The sequence below is a fragment of the Melozone crissalis genome, unplaced genomic scaffold (genome assembly GCF_028551555.1).
Source record: "Melozone crissalis strain CALT ecotype California unplaced genomic scaffold, PUWL_Pcris_2 ptg000014l_1, whole genome shotgun sequence".
Classification (NCBI taxonomy): domain Eukaryota; kingdom Metazoa; phylum Chordata; class Aves; order Passeriformes; family Passerellidae; genus Melozone; species Melozone crissalis.
In genome coordinates this window covers 14,139,502-14,159,171 of record NW_026535792.1, presented here as the reverse complement: position 1 = coordinate 14,159,171, position 19,670 = coordinate 14,139,502, and the positions used below count along the sequence as shown (strand labels likewise).

The 19,670-nt window shown below is 42.8% G+C and overlaps 1 protein-coding gene across 1 annotated transcript in view; it reads left to right on the top strand.

Moving 5' to 3' along the window:
- Positions 1-4,650: 4,650 nt before the first annotated feature.
- MYO1E (myosin IE) overlaps positions 4,651-19,670 on the top strand; it is a 76,489-nt gene continuing 61,469 nt past the window's right edge. The window contains 3 exon segments of the mRNA XM_054272948.1: positions 4,651-4,773; positions 4,776-4,943; positions 4,946-4,957. Of these exon segments, the coding sequence (XP_054128923.1) occupies positions 4,651-4,773; positions 4,776-4,943; positions 4,946-4,957 (303 nt within the window).

The window sequence follows — 19,670 nt, the reverse complement described above, 5'->3', positions numbered from 1 at the left end:
CAATGATTTTTTGTACTTGTATCACTTTTGTGATGTTTCTAACTAAAGCAGTACTAAACTATTGTATTTTATATCATTACATCTTCAGTGTAATTCATATGGAACATAGAGATTTATTTTCTTAAAGGAAAATTCATATCATAATCATTTTATCAAGGCACAACATCAAGAATATTAATTTATTCTGGAGTCTTCAACTGTCTCACTCATTAATTGAGCCCCACTTATCCAATCACAGAAGTACAGAACAGAGCAATTTAGGCTGGAAGGGATCTCAGAGTGAACATGGTCCAACTCCCTGCTCAGAGCAAGGCTGATTTTGATGCTGGATCAGGTTGCCCATCATAGCATAATGTTTTCATCTTAAAAGCTTGTGTAATGTTGCAAAAAATCTCCCTCTGAGGGAAAAAACCCACCTCCTTGTAATTTTGTTGTTGTGAAGGTACAAGGCTCAGCTGCATTCAGTGGCAGGAACACAGGAGGCAGAACTCCTCGGTTCCCACGTCTTTGTGGATTTCTTCCAGGTTTATACCAGCCCTGCAAATAACAGCATTATTCATACGTTTTGGTTTGCAGTCGGAGAAAAATTCAACTTCCTGAATTCTAAGCATCTCTTATGTCTGAGGCTTCTCTTAATCAGATCCAGAGTGAAAGAGCCACGTGCTGTTTTTCCTCAAAAAGCCTCAAACCAAGCAGTGGATGTAAAAGGGCTGGTGACTGTTACTGTACTTTTTATTCCAGTGGTATTCAGATGGACACGTTGAACACGTTAAGGGCTTGTTTTCTGAACAGGAATGCTGCTCTCATTTGAGACCAACAACAGAGAGGAAAGAAGAAATTCTATTAGGCACACAGAGTTAAAGAAGGCTACAATGGTTATACTATTTTCCAACCTGTCCTAATTACTGATTTCATCACATTTTAAGTCATAAAATTCTGCCTTTGTTTTATACATGCTATTTTGTTTCTCCCTCCCTATATTTCACAAGAAGAAATTGCTGAATCCATTTTTTATTTCTTGTAAGTAGAATTCTTCATGCTTCAAGTGCAACTGAAGGCAGAGTGTAACCATCTACATTTTAGAAGAAAATGTTACAATCAGAAGTGTCTTTATTCTTTGGAAGGCAAATTCAGGATAAGACTACACTAAATTTTCAAAGTTGTCTTAATCTAATATAATTTGTTTTTCTATTACACAAGTCCTTCATCTTTGTAAGGAATACCAGATTATGTGGTTTTCTAACCAAAAGAATGATGTGTTGCTAAGGGTATTAAGCCTTATTTTAATAGCTTTCAAGCATTAATTAAATTATTAATTAAATTGTTGTGGTCAACAGAAGACAAATATGTGACTTACAAACTAATTTCAAATATAGTCTTTAAGTAAGAGAAAAGCTCTGATTCCTTTTTTTCCCTTTGCTGTCATTTTTAGCCAATTAGAAGGCAGTGAGAGCAGTGCTTATTTCATTACAATTTCTAATCTTTTCCAGATTCACTGACTTGTCATGAGAGTTATTTCTTTCTCAAGCCACAATAATGTTTTTGGAATAGAGAGCAAGGGAAAGCTTTATTCTGTGGCTTTTCCAAAGATAAAGACCTTGCTCTTTTTTCAGTCAGTTTAGTCTTTGCACAGTTTCGTACCAGGCTGATCCCTGTTTGGTGGTGGCCCACAGTGTTGCTCAGGCAGTGGGTAGGTGGAAAGGCACGTGTGAGTTGCCAGCTGCACCCAGTAGTAACTTCAGCGAGTGCTGAGCCTGGACCAACCCCTGCAAGTCCCAAATGCTAAGCTAATAAACCTCCTGGGACACTGAAGTGAAGCTTCAGTGAAATATTTCCCCAAAGCTTGGCACTAGTGATCAATATCAGGAGAATCAAGCAGTGCAACTGTTTGCAGCTAGAAAATATCCTCAAAATAATTCTTGATGTTAGCACTTCTGTGCATGAGCTGTAGGTGTTACTAACCAGACAGACTGTCAGACAATACATGTACTGAAAAAAACTGACGGGACTTCTTGATACAGGGAATTTTTCTTAAATCTTTTTAAGTTAGGTCTTTGAAAGGTATCCTGTCCATACTAATGTTTTGATAGAAATGTCACCACTTCTAAGTTTTGTGCATCATTTGAAAGTACAGGGGTTCCTCTGTAGGTGCACAGTTTGTGGTGATTGGGAGTGGGGCTGCAGCTCATCCCCAGTGGGCACAGCTGTGAGCAGCAGGGAGCAGCACTGACAGCAATGAGCCAGGGAGTGCCCAGGGACACTGACCAAGGGAACAGAGGGCACACAGGTGCAATGCATCAACGTGAGGGGATAAAAGGCTGGGCTGAAGAACAAGAGGAGTAGATGCTAGCAGCCTTCTGCTGTGATATGATGTTCCTCTGTATGGACAGAGGCCTGAAGCCTTCTGATGAGGTGAGGTGTCACTGTGTATGGGTGAGTGCTTAAAGCCTGCTGAAGTGGCATGGGGATGCTCTGTGTATTGTGGCTGTCTCAACTGTGGCATGTGCTGTGACATTCCTCTTTACTCTGCTGGAACTCCTCAATATGAAAATGTGGGTTCTGCCTTTCTCAGGGATGAATTGTACATTCTGGGCTGGAGGAGCCCAGGCATGCAGACCATTCATGCACACCACCACTGACATTCAAGGGGAAATGCTTTCCTGTGCTTGTGAGCAAAGATGTTGAATAAGTATCATTCAGTTAATACAGGCAGTTTGGGAATTAGATGTTTATCATTAAAATAAGCAGAATGTTTAAAAGCATGGAAAGAGTTTATTGTGAATTAGACTGTGCTTGGTCCACCCAGTGCTTAGCAAAGGTTCATGCAGATGCACAGCATTGGTTCTTTCAGCTCTGGAAATTTCGTTCAAAGTCATCCTGCAGTCCATGTAAAGTAGATGGACCCAGTAGTTCACATTTGTTTCAGTGAACCCAGGACCAGTTTCTTGGTTAGCTGGCCAGTGTGGATGCACTTTTAAACTATTTTTCCACAACCTTGGTTCTTATTATTCATGACTTGTTATAAAGATGTTTCTATGTATGTAAACACACATAAATATAAATATACGTGTCTTGAGAAAATTAACCCACATCCAAAGCAAATAGAAAAACCTACAAAACCCATATTGATTTTCTATCTTCTGTTGGCCCAATATATATACACCCTCTGGCCTCTTGCAGGACTGTTTTAACTGCTTTTTATCAGCCTCAATTTTGTGTAACATTTCTATGTTCAAATGAAATACTAGGCAAATTATTTTTGTTCTATTTCCATAAAACTGCTGTACTCGCCTTCTGTCGATAATCAAAGTGTGAAACCTATCTCCTGTGAAGTTCTATTAGGACTATCAAATATATTTTTGCTTTAATAGATGTTGCAGGTCATGTTTGCTACCCAGCTATTTTCGCAATGAAAATATTACCTACCTCTCCTATCAATGTCAGCCAACATCCAAGCAATCCACTATGGAAATCCTAAGCTTCACATGATCAGTAATTATACAGTACAAGCTCAGCTGAGCTGAGAAATGTTTTGTTTATTCTTCAAAACCAAGGATGAAACATGCCCAAAGGACTGTTGTGTTTCATCCAAGCCACCAAAGACCGTGTGACATGAGAGGGGGCAGGTAGTTGGGAGTTTTGCTCCATTTCTGTGTTGTGCACATCAGGGTGGTTTGAGTTTGTAACACTCGATCAGCCATGTGTTTAATGTCTGCACCCCATCACACCTGTGAGGACAAAGTCACATGCTGAACAGCACTGTCCTTCCTCGGCTCTGGCAGATCTGGCTGCACAACCAGCACCTGGCTCTGAGCAGTCAGAGCAGTGTTCTCCTCCAGAAAACCACAAGTAAATCTGCTCATGCCTAATCTCTAAATCAGTGTGGACACAAGTCTTTATCTTGTTCATAAAAACAATGGAAATCAAATATGTATATTGCATACAAACTACTCCCTGTTTTTTCCAATAACTGCCCTTCTTTTTAATCAGAAATAAACTAAATCCCAGTGCAATCTATTGATGAAACCCAGGATCTTTACCCATTATGAGTGGTTTTCAAAGTGGTTTGGAAGCAGTATCAACATATGACTCGGGGTCTGGCTGTTGTTATGATTGTTACATTATGTTGTTTCCATTTGATTTATATTCTGGCTTGGAAGTGGCATTAGAAACCCATTAGAGCAAACAGCAGGGCTTCAAGCCTGAGGTGAAACGTTTGTTAACAGGAGTACAGTAGCCAGCTTCGGGCGGGTTTATTGGTTTGATCGCGCAGAAATCGCAGCCCCTGAAGTTGTGCTGGCTGTGTTCTGCTCAGAACGAGCTGAGCATCGTGCAACAGATGCCGGCTGCCTGCAGGCGCCTGGGTTGTTCCGCGTCTGTGAGATGCCTGTAGGAATTGTTTCAGCATTCCCCCGGCGACAAGATGCGTCCTGCTTCCCAGTGTTTTCAGGGACAGCAGCACTTTAGCTCTGCGGCTACGCGGGAGGAGGGCAGCGCACGCAGCAGGCCGGTCCCCCGCCGGCTGAAGGCGTGTCAGCGCTGTGAGGGGGAGCTTCTCCCGGTGCTCAGCCCGGGGCGCTCCAGGAGCAGCGGCCGTCCGAGCCCTGGGCCGGAGCGCGCGAGCCCCGCGCGCCGGGATTCCCTCAGGGAATGACGTCCCGGCGTGCGGCCATTGGCTGCGCCGCGGCCAGTTCTCCATTTATGGACACACCGGCGGCGCGGGGCAGCCCCGGTGCCGGCCCCTCGCCCCCTCCGGCCCTCACACTGCAACGCCGGCCCCTGCAACACGCCGCTGCCCGCCCCGGCCCCTGCACCGGCCCCGGCCCCGCCCCGCCGGGAGCTGCGCGCGCGGAGAGGGCGGAGCTGCTGCCCCCTCCCCTCCGCCCGTCCCTCCGTCCCGGGGCGCCGGCGTGTCTGGGCAGAGCCGCGGGCAGCGCAGCGCCGAGGAGCAGCGATGGTGAGCGGAGAGCTCGGCAGGGGGCCGAGCGGGGCGGGGGCAACAGTGTCGGGGCCGGGGCTCGTGGGGCAGGGGCGGCGGGAGGGAGGCTGTCGCGTCCCCCTGCGTCCCCTCGCGCCGTGCCGGGAAGGGGCCGCGGCAGCGCTCCATGTCCCGCGCCTGGCCGGGAGCGGTTGTGTAACAGCGCCGGCCTGTGGGAAGCCGGGCCATGCCAAGCACTTGGCGAGGGCCAGTGGCTCCTGGCCCTGCGGACCCGGGTCGGTGCCTTCAGTCTCGTCCCGAGCCCGCCCGTCCCATCGCGGGGCGCGGGCAGGGCCGGCGCCGCCTGTGGAGCGCCAGCCGCGGGTGCCGCCCTCTCCCGCCGCTTGGCTTCTGAAGGTTTTGGATGTTGGTGTCCTAGGGTAGGAGCAATCCCCTGGCAGGGGAACGGGAGTAGTACAACAACAGGTGACGCCTCTGGTTCAGGGGGCGCTGCCCGAGGGCTCTCGGCGGGCAGAGCCGCAGCCCGGCCCCGCGGTGCCCGCGCTGCCGGGGTCGCCCCGGTGCCCGGTCCGGCGGCGGGAGCGCTCGCTCAGGTGTGCTGCACAGGCGGCTCCCGAACCCCGGAGCTGGGCACCGCCGCTGCTGGGTGTCATGAGGGGACGCGATGCCAGGAAAACATCTTCAGTGCTGGACTGAGGGAACATTTAGGTTCGCAGGTGAACCTGCTTCGTCTTTAGTAATTGCCTCCTGATGATTGATAATAGCTTTCATCCTGAGGTAACCAAAATAAAGATTGTCTACCTGTTACACAAGAACTAAGAACAAGTAGCAAAGAATCCTATGTGGTAATAAACTAGGCTAAAATCCATACTTTTAAGCAAGTAATTTACTTAGAAATTTACTCTGTTCTAAAGCAGAGCACTAAAGATCTGAGTGTTAAGATACTTGAAAAACTTCTGCATTATTTTTGCTAAAGCTTAACTAAAGTTGAGATTTAAACTAGACTGACCAGCCTGGTTCTTGTGTATTCAGAGCTTCACTCCCAATACCTTTTCAAGGATGCCTTTCTTATTGCCATTGCCTCTGCTTTGACTTCCTGATGCAAGTGAAGTTGTACCTGGTTACATCTGCGTGGAGCAAGATCTTTGCTTTAAATCAAGCATTGCAGAAGTAAGGAAGCTAAAACATCTCTTGAAGTCGGGGATAATGATACCAACTATGTCTTATAAACCTGGTTTTGGTAAGGAGCTTTGAACAAGATAGGTGCTTGTGTTCCCTGGGGGTTGATTGTTTTGCCAGGTGATTCAGATCGTTGGCCTTAATCTTGGCTTCTCAAGAACCTGCTGTGTGGCAGACACCTGTGGCACATATCGGTTAGCAAGAGGCTGGGTCATTGCTTACACTGCTGACATGTTAAATGGGGTTGGAAGTCTTTGTTGCAGGTGCTTCAGGTATGTCTGCCTGTTACCAGTAATACTTCCAGATCAGTCTGTTAGTTGATCTGCTGTGGAGTCCATTAATTCCTTTTTAATGAAAGGTTTTAATCAAAGTAGTTTCAGTAAATACACATAACTAACTGGCAGCATACTCCGTGAGATTTACTTTATCAAAATAAGGTAATTACTTTCTTCCACAAGATACACTTTTTAAGGATGTATTCAGACAATTGTCCCCCAACTTTTAATTTAATACTGAAGTAGTTTTTCACTGTATTATCTCAAAATTATATGAATTGCATTTTTAGATTATTGGTAAGTAATTATTACTACAAAACTAGAAAATAATGTTTTTGAAAGTGCTGCTTTTCCAAATAATTTTGCCCAAACCATTGTTTGATAGTCATTAGAAGGTAGTATTTTTTTTAACTTAGTTGGCAGAAGGATTGCCTGGCAGGACTTAGAATGACTGCTGATGAACATGAATCATGTTACTAATATCCTGAAACTTTATACTCATTCTCTGTGCTGTATAAAAAACTCCCATTATTCCCCTTATTTTTGTCTTAACAATTTTGATGTCTGGAGGGTGAAAGAAGCTGAATGTTACGAGTGTTTTGTGTTTTCTAAATCTAGTCTTTTCTGCCTTATCTTCTTCACTGTAGCCCTCAGAGTGACCCTTTCCTGTTTGACAGGGTCCCCAGTGCAGGGTGCTGAGTTGCCACTGACCCAGGTGCTCTTGGTGCTTCTGGGGCCACCTGATGGAGCAAAGCAGGTCCCGGTGTCACTGCTCTGTCACTGGTGCCTTGGCCAGTCCCTGCCATGGTGCACTGCCCCACCCAGCTCAGCTGGCACCCTGTGAAGCTCTCTGCACTTAGCAACATGTCTGCTCCTTTGGGCAGGTTTATTTTTAATCCAGGTCAATATCTGTGTCACCTTAACAGGGTGGTTTCAGGAGATCTGCCAGCATGGAATGGGTGAGCTGTTCCATGGCTGTACATGGCAGTACAAGGTGGGAATGAGCAACAGAGGGGCAAAACTGTAGCAAAACTGACAAGACTAAGGAACATCTGGCAGCTTGAAATTTTTCTCTTGAAATGCATTCATTTTGTTGGCTTTGTGTTTCACTGTTTTAAATTCAAAATCAAAAAAATCCTAAAACCCTCCAACTGCTTAGCTGAAGGTTTTAAGTCTTCAAAAACTGGGTATTATGTCAGTGCCAAGTAGTCCCACTCCAGTGAAGGACTCTATCCATAATATTCAGGAAGCCTCATGGTGAAACTAAGCTGGAACTTGCTGGAAAGGGAAGCAGGAAAGTCAGTTGAACTTTATCCATGTTATGTTATACTGTGAATTAGAACCTCATGTCATGGGGTAGTTCATGGAGATGCATTGGAGGATCTGGAATTGGATAGAGAGTCTGTACCACATTACAAAAATTATCTTGGACCTTTCATTTAAAGTAGCTCTTGAGTCTTCAGGGAAAGATTGTTCCCCTGAGTACTGTCAGCTGGCTTTGACTCTTCTAAAGCTAAAACTTTGAATGTCAATCAGCAAGTATGTTCTGAGATAAACTGCTACTATATTTAGAAAATAAGCCAACCACAAAAATCAAATAAATGCTCCACCCCAACACAATCTATCAGTGATCAACTTTGCCTGCTTTTGCATAATGTCTGTTCCAGAGAACTTCTGCTGAGGTTTTGTACCAATTTGTTGGGCAGAGAAGGAAAAGCTCCCAAGAGAAAGCAGGATCAGCAGTGTCTGCATTAGCTCACAAGTTGTTGAGCAAGCCAGAGTTGTCTAATGTACTTATGTTAAAAAAACCAATGTGTTCCTAGATTACCTTTAACCAGTATTTCAGTGCTAAGCAATTTTCTGTAACACTGCAGTCAGTATGTGCATTTTATCTGGGTGTACTTGGTTCTTCTTGGTTCCATCTCTTCACCAAGGACAGAAGGCTGATTTTTAAAAGGAAACATTTTTATAGCCCCACATTCCTGACATCAGAAGAGGGCAGATGTTTATAGCCCAGTCCAGCAAGAAACTGAGGATGTCTTGACTCCATGTAGTGCCTGTGAAAGTCTGCATGACTGACTGGATTAGCCTGAGGGGGCTTGCTGGCCTTTAGGATTTGGTCCTGAAATAATGAATGTGTGATGGGAACTGGGACCTTATACTCTGTTAAGTCTCTTTTTCCTGCAGGGGAGTTACAGGCAAGACAGTGATGCTTCTGTATGTGAGGGGCGCTTTTCTGTCTGGTGCTGCAGACAGCAGCCTCAGCTCAAACCTTGCTTTCTGCCAAGTGTGGGATCCTAGGGAGGGTAACAGCATGTGCTTTGCGTTATGGCTAGAGGTGCATTAATGGAAAATCTTCCAGCTAGATGATGTTTCTTTCTGGCTTATATATAAAATATACTAAAACACAGTAGTTCTTGATGTGTTTGTTAAGGCGTGCACTGTGTGCATGCTTGCTTTTGTTTCTAGTTTAGATCTCTAGAATGATTATGGATATATTGTGTATGTTAGAGCATTTTTCAGAAGACACTAATGTATGCAGAATGTTACTCAAATACAACTTTAGCAGTTCAGTTGAAAACTGAACCTGTGATTATGTATGTATGTAGATCTTAAGTAATTTTCTCATCAACTCTTTTGCCTTCCAGATATGTTTTTTTCTGTTCTACATACATAACTAATTGTGAAGGAAATGGGATGGCAATGCTCTTAGTAGTTTAAACAAATTATTCGCAGCCACTTTTTCTTAACTTAAAGGAATAACATTCACCAGTCTCACTGCCTTGTTCTTAAGGCATTGCTGCACATGTGGCATGGGTGAAGTTAAAATGAGTTTTGTCATGGTTAACACATGGAATGTTAAACTTTTATGAGTTTTCAGTAAAATCTTAGTAATGTTCCTATCTTAACATGGAAAGTATGCTTGCTACATTGCTCAAAACAGTAGAAAGTTGTACATCTCTTTACAGAACTGTTATTATCACCTTTTGTAATAATTTAAATTAATTTGACTTCATAAATACCAGTATATTCTCTTCTCAGTTGTAGCAGTTAGTCTAAAAGTGTCATTGATCTAAATGGTCATGCCTTGCTCTATCCAAAGTATATTATAAAGAGTAAAAGTTTTGGTATTCCTAATTTCAGCATCAGGAGCATGAAATTCCTGCGTGTTTGGATTTGTATTCTAATATACTGTGCATGTATGCATTGATGATACTAATGTATAGAACATGTAAATAAACATCTTCAGAGTCCAAGAAGAATCCTTTGTTTTTATAAAGCCTAACTTAGTTGCTGCATGTTGTGATGAGGAGGGGAGGAAAAAGATAGATATTTTTCCCCTTGGGGTCCCAGCCCTTACTTTGCCAGGCTAACTCTGGGAGTGAGTTTGCTGTAGTTGCCTGAAGAGTTCAGACACAGATCATTGGAGCTCTGCTGATGGAGACCAGCCTGGGCCTGGCCTGCAAGTTGTCAGGCTTTTGCTTACCCTTTAGTTCTGGTTGTTGCCACAATAAATGGCTTATAAATGATAAATTCATCTGCTTTCCTTTTCAGTTTTGTAAAGCACTCTTGTAATGCAATCCTTCAGTCTGCTTTTTTTAGGAAGCTGCATTCCAGATCTAGGTGGTGTGTGGCTACTGAGAGGCATTAAGAACTGTGTTAGAAAGGGATTTTGCACCTAATTAACAGGGGTTTTGTTCTGGGAGTTTACCGTGCTAGACTAGAAGCAGTAAAATTGAAGCAGTTTTTGGAACTGGGAGGAGTGTGTATATGTGTGTGCTACAAAAATAAGGATTTGGAAAATATTTTGGTTCCTCTGTAAGCACAGAAATCCAGGCATAGGCTTTGGTAAGAAAGGGTTGGCTTGCATTTCTGGTAGCTCTTTGAATCAAGCCACTTTGTACTATCTAAACTCTCACCATGAATAAAAGCAGGAAAGTTTACCTCAGCACAAAAGGCTGAAACTTTGAGGGAAAATCATATAAAGATTCTCTCACACATTTTCTCATCTCTTGGAGGCCATTCACTTCTTCACTACCTATGGTCTGCCAGGGAGCTTTTCTGGTTGATGCTGGTCACTAGCAATCGACCAGCATTGTTTTCAGCTCTGATTGGAGTAGATTTTTGTACTGCTCTGTATGGGGAAGTGTTCCAGGTGTATGGGGTGCCTGCTGACTTTTGGAACTGCTGTAGTCAGAGGACTCTGGATAGATCTAGTGTGTTTGGCTTTTATCATTTCTACTATGCCTGTAAAAGTGTTTGTAAACATCAGAGAAATATGGCAGGAAGTAAACAGGAATTTTCTCTCTTCAGATGAGAACTGAGCTGTCTCTGAGGACTTGCTCAGACGTTCATCTCAGCCTCCCGTGGTACTCCTGGGGCAGCTTGGGTGTGAGGAACTGTAATTTAGTCAGACCTTCCTGGGCTCGATTCAGTCTTTCCCATCTCCTACTCCCTTCCCACATTCCTGAGATGCCAGTTACTGTCCTGCCCAGGAAGTACGGTTGTCACTCCTCCTGACTCATCCTCATCTTCTAGCTTTCCTGTCCTCCACCTACTGCTTTCCTCCCTCACTTCTTCAGAACTGTGACTGCCCCTGGCGACTCCAGGTGTGCAGTCAAGTCCTGGCAGTGCATGGGATCTGCTCTGTCTGCTTGACTGAGTCATTGCTGTGATCAGAAAAGGTGTCTTGGTCTACAGCTTTTCCACACACTGAACCTCACAGGCGTTTTCTGCCCCTTCTATTAAATGTGCTTCATATAAATGTGTAAATGGATTTGGGGTTTGATGGTGTCCTCTACACAAGCAAGTACATCTAAACCCAAGATTCTGTAATGTAAACAACCTAGGAAGAAGGATGGTTGAGGTTTTTTGCAAAGACACAGCAGCATTTAATTGATACTAAAACCATTCATGGATCGGGTTCATAAATTATAAAGTGTAATTTTTATGAAATTCTGAATTTAATTTTTTTTAGTTGAAACTGAAAATACTTCTTTAAACAAAACCAATGTGAGAGCTGACAAGGAAAGCAGTGTTGGCAATTGGAGCATGAGTCAGAGCTATCAGAAGTGATGCCTATTGGGAAGCCGACTTACAGGTGCTTTTCAAGTACAAAGGCTTATCTATTAACATATAAGTTATGTTAATATCACTAAATGTGAACTTGAAAGTTAAAGCCAGACATTAGCAGATCTTGAGTATACTTCTGATCAACAGTGTCCTGGAAGTGTCAGAAGGATTATAAAATAGGTCTGGTGCTCTGCTCTGCTGTCATGTGTGTGATTTTTCAGCTGCCAGAAGTGTCTGGTGAAAGCCACTTCTGGCTTTCAGGGGATCAGTACAGTGGCTTTGGGATGGAGTGATGATAGATGTTTTTCTTTAGACTTTTTCAAAAAAAGGGGACATAAATAGTTTATGCAAAAACATGTGCTTCTAGAAGCTATTTTCATGCTTTTTTCAGCAATCTGAAGTCTAAATGAGAGGTTTTTGTTGGCATCCTTCAAAGAGGATTAGCAGTCTCGTAGTGACTTGCTGCACTTGTCCCTGTACAGGAAGTGTGGGGCTTTTTTTCTGTGCCAGCTCAGAACCACTCACTGAATCACTGTCATCAGCTGAGCCTGAGTCTGTAACCACTTCTTGGTCAGCCTTGTCTAATTTAAGTGTTGAAGTCATACTCAAGTCTGAACAATGCAGCCTGATACCCTCTAAAGCCAGCAAAATGTTTTCAACAGCTTTAAAGTCTTTCCTGCTTGTGTCTTATAAAATATGCTGCCTGGTGTTTGATCTTGCACCCTAGGACAGTCTTCTGTTTTCAGTCTGACATTCCACAACATTTGTGAAGCTTTAATTCTAGGCAGTTTACCAATGCACTCTGTTATCTTTTGCAGTGATTGATGTCTTTTCCTGTGCTTTGAGCTGGATATTGCTAATAGCAGAAATACAGAAAGATGGAAATTGGAGCCTCTTGTTAGTAATGTACTTGCAGTGCCAAGCGGTAGTCAAGAACTTCTCATCTTGTTTTGTTTTGTTTTTTTTCCTCTGCCTTGAAGGATACAAGTCTGCACAAATGCCTAAGTGCTTCCAAACTTGCTTTTGCAATAACTTCCAACCCTGTGTTATTCGCAGCTTTGTGAAGAAGTGTGCAGATGCAAAGTGTGCTTTATGCTGCCAGCACATTTGGAGTCCCTGGCACTGTGAGCCCTGGGCTCTTTGGTAGCTCTTTGGTGTGGAAGTGCTGCTGCTCTGAGGGGCAGCAGGAACATTCCGAGGGCAGAAGTTTACCTGAATATTGTGAATATCTGTGAGCTGTTGTGCTGCTTCTGGCACACACTGTTCACCTCCTGATCGCTTGGGTTTTGGACTTACTGCAGGTTCGTGATGTATGAACCAGAAAACACTTCTTTTGCTAACATGAGGCATATTAAAGGAGAACTTTTGTTAAACCTAATCTTAAAAGCTATTTCATGGGACTCAAAGCAAGTGCATACTTTTAAGTATTTGTTTATTCGTTCACTATTTGAGCGTTTGTTTTGTCCGTTTATTAATTCTGAAAGAATTTTTTTTCCTGTACTGATACCCACCTGTATTCACAGTATATTCCTAAAGAAAGAGAAATGTGCAAAAGTATTTATAACAGTAACTGAAAACAGTCATACTCCAGGTAGATTAAATGGGGAATTAAAAGCGTGGTTAGATTCATTCCAGAAAGGATATAAAGTTACAAGCCCACCCATTCTTGCTTTCAGAGCACAGAGGTATAAGCTGTCTACATAGTCTGAAGTAGTAGATAAATCTGTGGTATCTTCTGATAAGGCAAAAGAAACATGGATTTTGTGTAATTATTTCTGCTGTCTAGCTAAATATAGATTGTTTTTGAAGGAATCAATGATAGGAAGCAATCATCTAGGAAAAAATAATGAGTCATGGGAATCCATAGTTATATTAGACTCTTTTATCGTACTTCTGTATTTTTTGTTGACTCTTGATAGTGCAATTTTTATGAGAGCAGTTTAAATGAATACACTACTCCTGTCAGGAAACTTCTGATATCTTCCCTACCATAATTTGAATTAAAATTTGGCTACAGTGAAAGCTGATATATTACTAAGCATGATTTTGTTACCTATAGCTTCTGTACCATGAAATATTCCACTTCACTTGTAAACTTGATTTGTTCTTGAATTCTGAACTGGCTGAATCCAAGAAAACAAATATTTGACTTGGCCAATTAAAATGTAGTACATCCACTAAGAAGATAATTACTTCAGCTGGATTTATTTTCTCCACTTCAAAACTGTGCCTTACTTGCAGTCATGTTTCCAGGACTTGATGCTCTGTTGTTGGTAGTCTGCAAAGCCTTTTTCAGTGCTTCCCCTCAAGTATACACTGGGAACTGCTATATTGGTTAGTAATTGCTAGGTTCAGCAAACCAAAGTTTCCTACAAAAACATTCTGGTCTTTGCAGTGGAAAAGCAAAAATAGCTTCTCAGAGTAGGGCAATTTGTGTGTTCAGTTTTTGAGGGGATCCTGGCTGATTTTTGTGTATCCTGCAGGACTTGAGTAGATTGAAGTAAGGTGCCTTTTTGGAATTGATTTGCCCTGGTGGAGCAGGAAGCATGAGCCTCCTGCTATGGAGGAGCAGTGTAAACCTGCTGAAAATCTATTGCAGAAGAGCTAAAAATGCCTAATTCTATCCTGAGCTGTACCAGCCTGCTGGCCATTGTTTGCTCTGCTGTGGCTGTTGGCTTTGCAAGCATCTCTTCCTGCTTTTTCCTGGGGTAGCTGGGAGTTCCTAATCCTTTGCTGGTGCACCGGTGGCACTGGCACACAGTGCTGCTGTGAGGAGGGACGTTCTCCTCCCAGCTGAGCTGGGACTCCACAGCCCTTGGGCATTTAGTGGCCAGAACTTGCCAATGGCTGAGGGCAAGGTCCTGGCAGGAACAGTGGTCAGAGCCCTGCCAGGACCCAGGGACTGTGTTGGTGTTCCTCATTATGGGAAGAGACTGTCGGCAATTAGAGGTTGCAGTAACCTCTACAGACTGTGCTATTTGGTACGGTTTTTAAAGAAAGATTAGACTTGACCCATGGAAAAAAGTGAACCGGGATGTTTTGTAACAAATCTTGTTATGAGATCCTGTTATGGCTTTATGTATGTCGGTAGAGGTCTGAGCTGAGGTCTGGCCTTTAATGAGCAAAGTCTTGAACTCCATTTGAAGCAGAGTTGGGAGTGGGCAGAATGACTTCATTGTAGGAGAGGCCACTGCTTTTGCTGTTTTGCTGTGCTTTTGTTGTTTTTTGTCTCAGCATTGAGTTGCAGCCACAGAGTTCAAAGCACGAACTGTTTTCAGATGAGAAGGAAGGCAGGGATAGGCCTTCAGCACAGCAAGTCAAGTCAGAGGTGTGCCTACAAGTGAAAGAGGACTTGGCAGTACCTGAGTATCCAGTGTCTGAAACTTGAGATAATGTTGAGTACCTGTTTCTAACAACTGAGCCTGGTTTCTTAAACAGCTTAGATATTTGACTATAATTGTCAGTCTTGTCTCTCAGCATTCTGTAATATATATCTGCATAGCAGTAAAGGACTGGGTTCATTGTATTGGAGAAAATAATAATTTGGCCAATTTCATACTTGCTTTAAATAACAAATCAGCATATATTCTGGTATGTGGTCAGCAAAACTTAGATTTGATAAAACTGAAATGGCTTCTGTTGTGATTTTAAAACATATATACAATAAAGGAGATTGATCTAGCTTGAAGCTGTCTTCAAGCACACAGAATATGTGTTCTCTATACCTACCCTCCAGTGACTTTGACCTCAGTCTCAGGAATATGTAATGAAGTGTGAGGCTACAAAGAGGTTGAACTTCAGTAGCACTGAGAGAATGGATTAATTATTTCACTATTGGTAACTGGCAGTTCTAATGTTGAAAGGAGTACTTGGTTTGCCAGTACCAGTGTCAGTAACCCAGCTGACTGCTACAGGAGTCATAATGTTCCCATGAGTACTGTTTGTTAAAGCATTTCTAGTGGTAATAGGAATTCTGGTTCCAGGGTTCTTAATGCCTGAAATACCAGCACACCCAGTCCACAGAGACCTGATCTCAATATGCAGAGTAAGTTCATGACCAGCAGTGGTTTCTTCCTGTCGTTTGTGTTTTTATTCTTGGTACATTCTAGGAGCACTTGAGAGGAAGTGGGGCAGTGGCTGCTTATTCCCATATTTGGTATTCTAGACAGAATGGACATCCTAAAGGGGAGAGGTGATCCAGTGTTCCTGGACATCTAACCTGCCTCCAGCCAAGGCTTAATCCTGGCAGAGTCTCAGGGGTCCATTTCCTTGGTGGCTGTGCACGGTGCAGGTTCTGCCCAGAGTTACAGTCATGATTGGTGGCACTCGTGGGGTCCCTTAACAGAGGTGGGCCTGGCTCTTCACAGTACTGAAATCTTGTATTTACATGGTTGCAAATCCTTGTTCTCCAGTGGAGCTTGCATTGGTCTGCACATTGGTAGTGGTGTATTTTGTGTTGTAAAGAGTTGGAATTAGTGAGTGTTACTGAGTACTTTAGTGAAATGAACACTTAAGTATTTAACTGTGGAAAAGGAAACAATATTTAGAACATCAACTTACTTGCATCTCCTAACTTTCTTCTTGGTATTTTTCCTGAGACTTTTACTGGAAAGATTTTACTGGAAAGGGCTCATGTCTTTTGTACAGTTTTAGGGGTGAGGAGGGGAACCCCAAGCCCTAAATCTGCTTTCTTAAATAGTCACTATTAAAGCTATATTGGGAAGGAAGCCAATATGATATATTTCACAAAAGCATTTTAATCACTGACAGTGTAGGCACTACTTCGTGCTGGAATAGCTGGCTACCTTGTCTGCTTCCATGCAATTCACCAGTAAAAAGACAAACTAAGGACTACAGAAATTCATCTTTATTTCATTAGTCCTGAGATTGACCTTTTCTTGTTCTTAATTGCAGCAGTCTGTACTTGAACTGAGACTAAATATGTTCAGCTGCATGTGTCAGAATGGCTAAAATTAATCCTTTATGGACACAGTCTTGACAGAACTAAAAACCTCCAGTTCTGAATAAGAAAGGAATGTCTGAAAACGATCCAGAAGACTAGAACGTAATACAGAGTTTTAAATCCCCGTTTCAGTGCCACAGAATAAGTTTATAGACTTGAGCAACTGTTTTTTTTCCCAGAGCTGAGCACTTCTTTTGGGGAGAGGAATTTCAGAGCTGTTTATTCTGAAAAGAGGCTTAACGGTGTGAAAGCTGACAAGTGCTGAAGCAAGTCTGTTTGGGCTGTGCTGGCAGTACAGGCTGTACCCTTAGAGTATGGGCAGGTGCTTCATAAACCACTGAGGATGCTGTGATGGATGTTCCAAGGTGGTGGTTTGTGATGCAGGAGTGTGTTGTTACCACAGTTAATGAATTAGTCATGAAGAGCTATTTAGCCTGACACACCTCGAGAGTGTTCACCTACTGAAATCAGGTTTTCTTTTGTTCAGGTAATTTCTTAATGCTGCAGAAGGCTGAGGTGTTTTTGCACCTGAGGCCATCAGGTGACTTTTTCACTGGACTTGTCCCATCTGTGGGTCTATTCTGAGACCAGAATATATTTAAAATGCAGCAGTCAACAAACTTTGCCCTGCAGCTCTGCGGGGGGGGGGGGCTTATCTGAGTGTGGCTGGAGTCCAGTCTGGGACTGGGAGGGACAGAACAAGCAAAACTGGTCCTGTCAGTTTGACTGTGACCCACCGGTTGTGGTTTGTACTGGGTCTCTGATACTCAAAAATGGTTAAATAGCTCTTAACTTGGGGGTTGGGAGTGGGGAAGAGACTTCAATCAAAAACCAAAAATACCAGTATTAACTTCTACTGTTCTAGAAGCACTTAAGACGCTGGGCAGTTCTTCCTAGTCTGCACTTCAAAGTATGTAGGTGGAGAGTCAGTAATTGTGATGTTAACTACCTGTGCTGAGGTGGCTGTGGTCATTCATTTTACATCTGAAGCAGACAGTATAGAGGGAGAATAAACATTTTTATTTCAAGGTTATTTTGCCTGGTAACTACACTGACATCTTAAAGTTAGAAATCAAGGTTTTTATGGTGTTTGTTTTGGATTGTTTTTTTTCCTGCAAGCCTTTGAAAATATTTTATCATCCTGCTCTTTACAGGTGTTGAGTAGTTGGTTAACTTTAAAATACTAATCCTGTTGCTGTTTGCTCATTGATAGTGCAGGTGTACAAACAGGAAAAGAAAAAACAAAGGGGAAATTAATATCATCTGATTGCTAAAACAAAGCAGCTCAAATTTAGTAGCTAAAATTATGTTCAGGCTGGTAACAGGATACAGTGAACAATGAAACTACATTCTGTAGCTAATTGTGTCCTTTTAGGGCTTGTTTTGGAATTGTACTTGGCCAATTGAAACTCTTCAGGGGAGTAGAAGTCAGCCTCATTTAAATGAACCAACTTCCTTGTTTTGCATCACACCTCAGTGAGATGCTTAGGCTCTCATTTCTCTTTCTTTGTATTTTTGAAGACTTTGGAATGTATTCAAATAAATACAACTTTTTTTTTAAGGTGGTGTTTCAAGGCAGGGCAGGTCAGGACACTAACTATTAGAAGTGGCAGGTGGGGGGAGTACTTTTCTGTTGTTCTATCCATTCACTACTATGGCTGTAGTAAAACATGCAGTTTTGCCTCCTTATTCCTGTTCTGCCTTCCAGTCTCTAGTGTGACAATGTGGGAGAACCTCCCTGAGTAGCAAAGCTGTGCAGAGCCTTTGTGATCACTCTGTAGGTGTTATTCTGTTCTGGTGCTGTTTTAATAAGGATGGAGTGGGGAATATATCTGAGGCATGTCCCTGACAGCTGCCATGGACTGTGGTGTGGAGCTCTTGTAGGAGCCTAAATTGTCTATAGGGTGAGAGAGGAATGCTCTGCTGGTTTTGGCAGCTGATACCTGCAGACTGTGTTGTGCCCCCTGTGAGGGAAATGGGACTTGGTCCACAGTAGGCTGAGTGACAGAACTTCCTCGAACAGGACAGAGAATAAGGGAAATAAACCTTAGAGGGAATGTTCGGAGCCTAGTCTGGTCCAGGCAAGCTGCTTCCAATTTCCATGTGAAGTTCTGCTCCTTCAGCTCTACCTTAGTAGTGCTCTTTCCATCTGTTTATAAGCCTTTAATATTGCTGATGGAATTGGTTCAGTGTGGCACCTTCTGTGATTCTATCCTTGTATAGGAAATGTCTCTTACCCACAGATCAGCAATGTGGCCTTGAAGTATCTGCCTGAATCTGGTCTTAGCTCTCACCTTCTACAGTTGCCTTTCTCATGCCTTCCCTTCTCTAACTCTCAGCAAGCCTTTGCAGGGGTCTTTTGTCTTCATCTGCAAATGCCAAAGGACATGCTCCATTTCATTACAAGCTTTCAGGGTGATTTTGGGGGTTTATCCCTTAAATGTTTTCTGTAATGATGTAATGTGATGTCTAAGTTATGCTTTTACTGGTAGTTCTAAACAGGTTTAGGCTTGCTTAGGCAATGGTGTGTGTAAACATTGGATCATTTTTCTGGTCCTTTTTAAAGTGCAGATTTTCCTGGCAGTACATACTACAGGGAAACTTGCAATGAAACATGTTGTATAAAGGCAAAGAAGTTCTGTTTTGTACTTTGCAGTAAGGTCATGGAGATGAAAATGCATGTACAGATGTACATATGTAATTCATGAACATGGATATGTGACTGCCATCCTATTACTTAATTGTCTGTATATGAAACAGGTGACTTTAGCAGTAGATTACAAATATTTTTTTTTCTTCATTAGTCCTTAAAGCTACTGCTGTCGAGCGTTGGACAATTTTTCAAAGTGCAATAAAAGATATCAATAATTGTTCATTAGCACTAAAGAGGCAGAACATCCCTGAGGATAGATCTCTAGTAGGAATCTGTGGAATAGCTGGTGTATCACACACAAGTGTGTGTTAGAAGATACAGGGAAGCCTGTCTGTCATGCAGGCTGTCACTGAATGATTTAAAATGTAGAGCACTTCTGAACCTGCTGTCAGCACTATCTAGAAGCAATACAGCTGCCTTACAACTGGACTCAACTTTTACTTGCATAATGTGGCACCATTTTTCACCACAAATTACCAAAACCTTTGACTCTTTTTTTGCAAGATTTGGTCCCTTTTGATAGCACTTCTGCTAAACTGGGAATTACTGACTCATCCATTTAAATTACTGCTGTTGTTCTCTAGAAAT